Source organism: Dama dama, chromosome 19 (genome assembly GCF_033118175.1).
Source record: "Dama dama isolate Ldn47 chromosome 19, ASM3311817v1, whole genome shotgun sequence".
Taxonomy (NCBI): Eukaryota; Metazoa; Chordata; class Mammalia; order Artiodactyla; family Cervidae; genus Dama; species Dama dama.
Window position 1 is genome coordinate 51,165,993 of NC_083699.1, and position 9,997 is coordinate 51,175,989.

Here is a 9,997-nt window from a genome sequence, read left to right on the forward strand (position 1 = left end):
CCATTTTACAGATGAGGAAACCTTCCTCAGTGTCACACTGCTAATATATGGCAGTGCTTAAACCTAAGTCTCTTGTGTATCTCTACATCACTGTGCTCCTCCTATAATCAACAAGGGGCAAGAAGCCAGTGATACAGGAATTAGCTACTCATTCTGAAATAACAGTAATTTTTAAAAACAGCATATATACTATATAGTATAGCATTATAGTATAGTATTATAGTTAACAGGGTGTACTCTGGAACCAAATTGCCTGGGTTCAAAAACTGGCTCTACCATTTAGTAGTTGTGTAAACTTGGGCAAACTTTGTCTTTTTATGCTCAATATCCTCATCTGTCAATTTTGACTACCAATAGCACCCATCTCATAGGACTGTTTAAAGATACTAATAGTATCTACCTCATAAGAACACGTAAGGAACCTGAAACATCACCTTGCAGACTGAAAGTGCAATATTAAATTTGTTATTATTATTGACTGTCCTCTATTTACCATTTTATACACATTACCTCATTTAAGCCTTCCAATAACCTGTGAGGTAGTTATTATCCATTCCATTATATCTCTGAGGAAATTCAAGCCCAGAAAAGTAATCTATTCAATCCTGAAACAAGCAAGTGACAGAATTAAACTCAAGCATAATTCTAACCACACTCTGAAATGTTGCCTCTCAACATATTTAAGCTTCTTACTCAACTACATTGGAGAAGGAAATGGCAACTCACTCCAGTGTTCTTGCCTGGATAATTCCAGGGATGGGGGAGCCTGGTGGGCTGCCGTCTATGGGGTCACACAGGGTTGGACATGACTGAAGCAACTTAGCAGCAGCAGCAACTCAACTACATGGACAGGAAGGTCAAAAGTACCCGTTTGTTAAGACCTAGACTCATCAGAAAAGAGCCTGTTCTGGGAAAGATTGTAGGCAGGAGAAGGGGACAACAGAGAATGAGATGGTTGGACGGCATCACTGACTCAATGGACATAAGTTTGAGCAAGCTCTGGGAGTTGGTGATGGGCAGGGAGGCCTGGTGTGCTGCAGTCCATGAAGTCAAAAAGAGTTGGACATGACTAAGCGGCTGAACTGAACTCCAGGCTCCATTAATACACCAGCATAAAATACACTAAAGATTTTTAAGAGTCAGTTATGTACACACGGGATTTCCTAGTGGCTCAGATGGTAAAGAATCTGCCTACAATGCAGGAGACCCAAGTTCGATCCTTGGGTGGGGAAGATCCCCTGAAGGAGGAAATGGCAACCCACTCCAGTATTCTTGCCTGGAGAATCCTATGGACAGAAGAGTCTGGTGGGCTACAATCCGTGGGATCACAAAGAGTCAGACACGACTAACACTTTATACACACACACGCAGACACACACACAAGCACTAAACTAATTATGGTTCTCAATACAGGAAATGCCCAGATGCCCCTTAAGTTAGGGTTGTGTTATGTGCTTGGTCGCTCAGTCCTGTCTGACTCTGCAACTCCATGAACTGTAGCCCGTCAGGCTCCTCTTCCTATGGAATTCTCCAGGCAAGAATACTGGAGTGGGTTGCCATTCCCTTCTCCAGGGGATCTTCCTGACCCAGGGATCAAACCCAGGTCTCCCTCGTTGCAAGCAGATTCTTTACCATCTGAGCCAACAGGGAAACCATTATCTTAGCACCTGAACAAATGCCAGTAACCTGCAAAGTGACTCAGAGAGTTTTAAGAAGTGGCTGTTCCACCTGTTAGCTGGGATCCCATCATCTCCCTCCTGGTGGCTGACACTTCACCCCTAGGCTTTGCCTTGGCTGAAGCAAAGCAAAGAAGGAACTGATTCTCAAGCTTTCCCACTGCCCCAGGTGGATGATCCAGGAAACTAACCGGGGGCGGGGGAGGGGGGGGAGGCGGGCCAAAGCTGCTGTTTTCACTCTCAGAGAGATTAAAGGAAGCTGGGGCTCGGCCTCCTATTCCGGAACCTTCATCCACCTGTCGAGCCAATTGCTTAGGTCTCCCTTATGCCACATCGTTTCCTAAGTACCATTAACAGGACCTTAGGTTTCTGTGAGCCAACGCGGGCAAATCTCTGGGTTCAACGCTTTAATTAGCATTGAGGTTGGATTACCTCACAAAAAAGCAAAGTAACCCTGCCTAAAAGAAAATAGGAAGTGCCATGTCAAGCTCTCTGGGCCATCTAAACAGCCTAGGAGGACCACCGTGTTTCTGACACCTGGGCGCCAGGGAATGCCGCTTAACCGCTGGCAGCTCACAGCGACTGTCCCTCCCTCCTCGGCCCCCCGCCCAAGCAGCCCGATATCCCGGCAGGTCAGCCGAAGGACAACCGCCGTTCGCGCGGCCCTAGTGATCCCTCAAGTTGAAGTGAACGAAGTCCCAGCAATCCCACCCCTCCAAAGCTCCACGACTCCGACGACTCCCGCTCCCACGCCACGAACTTAGTTCCCGCCGGGGGTAGGTAGGTCTGTAGTCCCAATGGCGAGGGTCAGGACCGTAGCAGGAGACCGGGAGAGAGAGGGGAGCGGCAGATCAGGGGTTCGAGCGACCCCAAGAAGGGACGAAGGAGGACTGTGAGGGGCCGGGTCGTACCTGTCGAGCCGAGACCCGCCGCTCCGAGTGACGCGCCTCGCAGTGCACTGTGGGGCCGGGGAGTGGCCTCTCCGCGGGGCAGCCCCGCGTGCAACGTGGCTGGCGCCCAGCGGGATCAAGCCCCGCCCCCGTTCCGTCTTGCTCAGGCCAATCAGGTTCTGGGGGAAGAACACACCTACCCGCCCGCTTCGGGGGAGATTGACAGCTTTTCACGCCTCTACGCCAAGAGAGTGGCAAGTCCTGGATTGACTGATTATACTGTCCCTCGCAAATAAGGCTGATCTCCCGTCTGCCGCCTGTACCTGCAGGTTGTTTGTTTCTTATGCGGCCCTGCAGGAAACACTTATCGAGAGAGCATGAAAGCCCCCCTCTGAGTGAACAAGAAAAGGACCTGTCCCATTATTACCACGCGGGGGAAGGCATCCAACCTTGACAAAGAAATGCCAGATGCTGTTCCTTCAGTCCATCCCAGCTTTTGCATCGGTCATACATTATTAAACAAGTACTTACTGACTGCATACTATGTGCCAAGCACAGTGTTAGGCATTGGGTTATAGGAGTGAATATAACATTCAGTGGATCTAATGTGTGATAGGAGCAAGAGATGTTAAAGCGTAACATTACCTAATTATAAATTGTGATCAGTTCTATGAAGGAAAATTAGGGAGTGCAACGACAGATTAATCAGGACTATGGGGACAGAGCTCTTTGAAGAAGTGCCTTTGAAGCTCTAGGCACATGAAAGAGCCTTTAAGAATGTTGCAGGCTTAGGGAATATTATGTTTGAGATTGTTGGGGCATGAAAGAATTTGATGTGTTCTAGGAACATGTCACTGAAAGGAAGTCAATGGGTTTGAGGTGTAGGAGCAAACGAGTTGAAATGAATTAGAGGCCAGACTATGCAGGCTCTTCCTGACCACATTATAAGTTTTAGACTGTATTTTGGAATGTATCTTAAGGTCAATGAGCAGCCAATAGAGTGTTAAGTAGGGTCAGATTTACATATTTATTAATCAACTCTCACTTAGGCTGTTTGTGGGGAATAGTTTGAAAGAGGAGAGAAGAGCTTATTGGAAGTCCAGTTTGGAGGCAGTTACATTAGTCAAGGCCAGAGATGACGGTAGCTTGAACTAGGGTAATGACACTAGAGACACAAAGATTTGGATAATTTTGAAATACTTATTTATAAATTAGCAGTGGAATCCAAAGGATGTAATAATGAATTGGTTTGCCTAGGATGATAAAGAAAAGAGGAGCATTAAGGATGACTCCATAACTTCCTAGATGAATTAAGAACCCATTTACTGACTCAGGGAACCTAGAAGGAGGAGTAAATGGTCTTGGACTTATTAAGTTGGACATGCTTGTATATGGAGATGTCAAATTTGGAGATGTAAGTCTGAAGTCCAGAAGCAATGTCTAGACTAATTATATAAATTTGCTGGTTGCTGGAGTGGGTTAACCAAGCAGTTCCACTCCTAGATATATATGCAACAGAATTGTATTCATATGTTTACCATAAACATATATAAGAATATACCACATATATAAGAATTCTCATAGGATAAATAAACTTTAAAATATTCACATAGTGAACAGTATACAGGAAAGAGAATGAACAATCAACAACTACATACAAAACATGGATGAATCTCACAACTGTAAAACTGACTGATATAAGCCAGACACAGAAACTGTATACTACTTGATTCCACTTATATAATATTCAAATAGAGACAAAAATAATACTTGGTAATAGAAGTTAGACTGTTGGTTACCCTTAGGTGGCATTAAGGTTTGGAAAGGGCCCCTAGAGGGCTTCTGGGGTTCTAGTAATGTTTGCTCTGGATGTTAATTACACTAGTGTGTTTGATTAATGAAAATTCATGAGGTTGGGAATTCCATGACAATCTAGTGGGAACTCTCCCTGCTTCTACTGCAGGGGGCACAGCTTCAATCCCTGATCAAGGAACTAAATCCTGCATGCTACATGGAGAAAGCAAAAAAATAAAAAGAAAAGAAAAGAAAATTCGTCAAATTGTACACTTAAGATATGCAATTTTTAGTATGCATCTTATTATTCAATAGAAATTTTATATTTTTAAAGTGTTGTGGTGATCCAGCCATAAATAAGTGACTGGTACCACACTAAACTAACTTTCCTACCACAAACAATAGAAAACTGAACCAAATCTATGAGACAAGTGTCTTCAGACATTGGACAGTAGGCACAGTAGAACTGTGATCCTAGAAAGAAGGAAAGCAAATAAGATGAGCCCAAAGATGTCCCCAGATTTTCTTTCTGGTGGTATTTTCCAAAGCACAGGATTGAAGAAAGCTAAGCAGAATACAGTACTGTCTCTAACTGAGGAGAGTGAAATTTGAATTATGAGAGATGGAGGCAACTGAAATTTGCAGGGCAGAGAACCAGATTAAGAGTTTCAGAAATATACATGAGTCTCCTTGAATCTTTGGCAAAGCTTTAATGAGACTCCAGGAGGCTGGTTAAATAATAACCACTGTGGGAACTACAAGCTGAACAACTACTAGATCTTAAATAAAGTTTGGAAACATTGAAGTTCTGACCAACTGGAATGGAAAAACCTTATTAAACAAATAGGGCATTTGGTAAGAAAACCTCAGAAAGGCCACAGTTTAGAGATAAGGCTAAATTAGCCCAAGAGTAAAAGCTATTCTAGACTCACTCAAACAAAACAGAAAACTTACCTGCAAGTAAATTAAGTGCTTCATTGAATGAAACGTAATAATCTTTAAGGACAGCAAAATCCAGACACTAAACAATGTAGCACCCATAATATCCAGTATCCAAAGGTCAGTTTTCATTCCAATCCCAAAGAAAGACAATGCCAAAGAATGCTCAAACTACCGCACAATTGCACTCATCTCACGTGCTGGCAAAGTAATGCTCAAAATTCTCCAAGCCAGACTTCAGCAATACATGAACTGTGAACTTCCACATGTTCAAGCTGGTTTTAGAAATGGCAGAGGAACCAGAGATCAAACCACCAACATCCGCTGGATCATCGAAAGAGCAAGAGAGGTCCAGAAAAACATATATTTCTGCTTTATTGACTATGCCAAAGCCTTTGACTGTGTGGATCACAATAAACTGTGGAAAATTCTGAAGGAGATGGGAATACCAGACCACCTGACCTGCCTCTTGAGAAGTCTGTATGCAGTTAAAACTGGACATGGAACAACAGACTGGTTCCAAATAGGGAAAGGAATGTGTCAAGGCTGTATATTGTCACCCTGCTTATTTAACTTACATGCAGAGTACATCATGAGAAACACCAGGCTGGATGAAGCACAAGCTGGAATCAAGATTGCTGGGAGAAATATCAATAACCTCAGATATGAAGGTGACACCACCCTTATAGCAGAAAGTGAAGAAGAACTAAAGAGCCTCTTGATGAAAGTGAAAGAGGAGAGTGAAAAAGTTGGCTTAAAGCTCAACATTCAGAAAACTAAGACCATGGCATCCAGTCCCATCACTTCATGGCAAATAGATGGAGAAACAGTGGAAACAGTGACAGACTTTATTTTATTGGGCTCCAAAATCACTGCAGATGGTGATTGCAGCCATGAAATTAAAAGACGCTTGCTCCTTGGAAGAAAAGCTATGACCAACCTAGACAGCATATTAAAAAGCAGGGACAGTTTTCCCAGCACCACTTGTTAAAGAGGTTGTCTTTTTTCCATTGTATATCCTTGCCTCCTTTGTCGAAGATAAGGTGTCCATAGGTTCGTGGATTTATCCCTGGGCTTTCTATTTTGTTCCATTGATCTATATTTCTGTCTTTGTGCCAGTACCATACTGTCTTGATGACTGTGGCTTTGTAGTAGAGCCTGAAGTCAGGCAGGTTGATTCCTCCAGTTCCATTCTTCTTTCTCAAGATTACTTTGGCTATTCGAGTTTTTTTGCAACCACTTGTAAAAGAATGAAACTAGAACACTTTCTAACACCATACACAAAAATAAACTCAAAATGGATTAAAGATCTAAATGTAAGACCAGAAACTATAAAACTCCTAGAGGAGAACACAGGCAAAACCCTCTCCGACATAAATCACAGCAGAATCCTCTATGACCCACCTCCCAGAATATTGGAAATAAAAGCAAAAATAAACAAATGGGACCTAATGAAACTTAAAAGCTTTTGCACAACAAAGGAAACTATGAGCAAGGTGAAAAGACAGCCCTCAGATTGGGAGAAAATAATAGCAAATGAAGCAACAGACAAAGGACTAATCTCAAAAATATACAAGCAACTCCTGCAGCTCAATTCCAGAAAAATAAATGACCCAATCAAAAAATGGGCCAAAGAACTAAACAGACATTTCTCCAAAGAAGACATACAGATGGCTAACAAACACAGGAAAAGATGCTCAACACCACTCATTATCAGAGAAATGCAAATCAAAACCACAATGAGGTACCATTACACTCCAGTCAGGATGACTGCTCTCCAAAAGTCTACAAGCAATAAATGCTGGAGAGGGTGTGGAGAAAAGGGAACCCTCTTACACTGTTGGTGGGAATGAAAACTAGCACGGCCGCTATGGAGAACAGTGTGGAGATTTCTTAAAAAACTGGAAATAGAACTGCCATATGACCCATCAATCCCACTTCTGGGCATACACACTGAGGAAACCAGATCTGAAAGAGACACGTGCACCCCAATGTTCATCGCAGCACTGTTTATAATAGCCAGGACATGGAAGAAACCTAGATGCCCATCAGCAGAGAAATGGATAAGGAAGCTGTGGTACATATACACCATGGAATATTACTCAGCCGTTAAAAAGAATTCATTTGAATCAGTTCTAATGAGATGGATGAAACTGGAGCCTATTATACAGAGTGAAGTAAGCCAGAAAGATAAAGAACATTACAGCATACTAACACATATATATGGAATTTAGAAAGATGGTAATGGCTTTCCGGTGGCGAAGTCTGGAGAAGACGCGCAGAAATGGCACCTCTCAAGGGGAAGGAAAAGAAGGAAGAACAGGTCATCAGCCTTGGCCCTCAGGTGGCTGAAGGAGAAAATGTATTTGGTGTGTGCCACATCTTTGCATCCTTCAACGACACTTTTGTGCACGTCACCGATCTTTCTGGCAAGGAAACCATCTGCCATGTAACTGGTGGGATGAAGGTGAAGGCTGAATGAGATGAGTCCTCTCCATATGCTGCCATGTTGGCTGCCCAGGATGTAGCCCAGAGATGCAAGGAGCTGGGCATCACTGCCCTCCACATCAAACTCCGGGCCACAGGAGGAAATAGGACCAAGACTCCTGGACCAGGGGCCCAGTCAGCGCTCAGAGCCCTTGCCCGCTCAGGGATGAAGATTGGGCGGATTGAGGATGTCACCCCCATTCCCTCCGACAGCACCCGCAGGAAGGGGTTCGCCGTGGTCGCCGTCTGTGAACAAGACTCCTCAAATTATTGCTTTCTGTTAATAAATTGCTTTGATGTAAGCTGAAAAAAAAAAAAGAAAGATGGTAATGATAACCCTATATGCAAAACAGAAAAAGAGACACAGATGTACAGAACAGACTTTTGGACTCTGTGGGAGAAGGCGAGGGTGGGATGTTTCGAGAGAACAGCATCGAAACATGTATATTATCTAGGGTGAAACAGATCACCATCCCAGGTTGGATGCATGAGACAAGTGCTCGGGCCTGGTGCACTGGGAAGACTCAGAGGGATTGGGTAGAGAGGGAGGTGGGAGGGGGGATCGGGATGGGGAATACGTGTAAATCCATGGCTGATTCATGTCAATGTATGACAAAACCCACTACAATATTGTGAAGTAATTAGCCTCCAACTAATAAAAATAAATGAAAAAAAAAAAAGCAGGGACATTACTTTGCCAATAAAGGTCCATCTAGTCAAAGTTATGATTTTTTCAGTGGTCATGTATGGATGTGAGAGCTGGACTATAAAGAAAGCTGAGCACCAAAGAATTGATGCTTTTGAACTATGGTGTTGGAGAAGACTGTTGAGAGTCCCTTGGATTGCAAAGAGATCCAACCAGTCCATCCTAAAGGAGATCAGTTCTGAACGTTCATTTGAAGGACTGATGTTGAAGCTGAAACTCCAATACTTTGGCCACCTGATGCGAAGAACTGACTCATTTGAAAAGGCCCTGGTGCTGGGAAAGATTGAAGGCAGGAGGAGAAGGGGACAACAGAGGATGAGATGGTTGGATGGCATCACTGACTCAGTGGACATCAGTTTGGGTAAACTCCAGGAGTTGGTGATACATAGGGAAGTCTGATGCGCTGCAGTCCATGGGGTCGCAAAGAGTTGGACACGACTGAACTGAACTGAACTATATGAAGAAGCAGGAAAATGTGAGTCACAAGCAGGAGAAAAATTAGTCAATGGACCCAGAAATGACAATGATAATGAATTTATCAGAGGACTTAAAACAGCTGTTAAAAATGTAGCCAGGAATTTAAAGGAAAACGCAAGAAATGAAAACTACAAAAATAACCAAATAGAACTTTTAGGGCAGAAAAATACAGTATCCAAAATGAAAACTTCACTGGATGGCCTTAAAAACAGCTTAGTTATATAGAAAAAAGATCTGTGAATGAGAAAATAGTACAAAAAGAATTATCTATACCAGAGCACAAAGAGAATAAAAGTTGAAAAGAAAATGAAAAGAGACTTAGTGACCTACAGGACAATACCAAGTTACCTAGCACATGTATAATCAGAGACCCAGAAAGAGAGGAGAGGTGATTTTAAAATATTTGAAGAAATAACAGCCAAAACTTTTCTAAATTTAATGAAAAATAGAAATCCACAGTATCAAGAAATCAAACCAACCCTAAAGAGGATAAATACAAAGAATCCTCATCAACGCACATTACACAAAACTTCTGAAAATAAATAATTAAAAGAAAATATTAGAAACAACCACAGAAAAAGCCACATTGTATACAGAGGAAAAGATAAGAATTACTACTATGAATCAGAGAGATTGTAAGCTACACTTTTTTTAAATTTACTTATTTTTAATTGGAGGGTAATTGTTTTACAATGTTGTGTTGGTATCTGCCATACATCAACATGAATCAGCCATAGGTATACATATGTCCCCTCCCTCTTTAATCTCCCTCCCACCTACCCCGTCATCCCACCCCTGTAGGTTGTCACAGAGCCCCAGGTTGAGCTTCCTGTGTTATAAATCAAATTCCTACTGTCTATCTATTTTACATATGGTAATGTATATGTTTCAATGCTATGCTCTCAATTCACCCCATTCTCTCCTTGCTCAACTGTGTCCACAAGTCTGTCCTCTATTGCCTGCATCTCTATTGCTGCCCTACAAATAGATTCATCAGTACCATTTTTCTAGATTCCATACATATGTGT

At 42.6% G+C, this 9,997-nt stretch overlaps 1 protein-coding gene and 1 pseudogene across 3 annotated transcripts in view; one reads left to right on the plus strand and one right to left on the minus strand.

Moving 5' to 3' along the window:
• SEC22A (SEC22 homolog A, vesicle trafficking protein) overlaps positions 1–2,681 on the minus strand; it is a 79,771-nt gene extending 77,090 nt beyond the window's left edge. The window contains exon 1 of one of the 3 annotated variants that reach the window (XM_061167003.1): positions 2,588–2,681. Coding sequence is in view for 1 of the 3 variants with exons in the window: in XM_061167002.1 (XP_061022985.1) it covers positions 511–515 (5 nt within the window). In the remaining 2 variants the exon portion in view is untranslated. Of the gene's footprint in view, positions 1–510; positions 596–2,587 lie in introns of those variants that run through there. The other 2 variants (XM_061167004.1, XM_061167002.1) reach the window with 2 other exon arrangements.
• Positions 2,682–7,553: 4,872 nt separating this feature from the next.
• On the plus strand, positions 7,554–8,088 carry LOC133073959 (small ribosomal subunit protein uS11-like; annotated as a pseudogene).
• Positions 8,089–9,997: the final 1,909 nt, after the last annotated feature.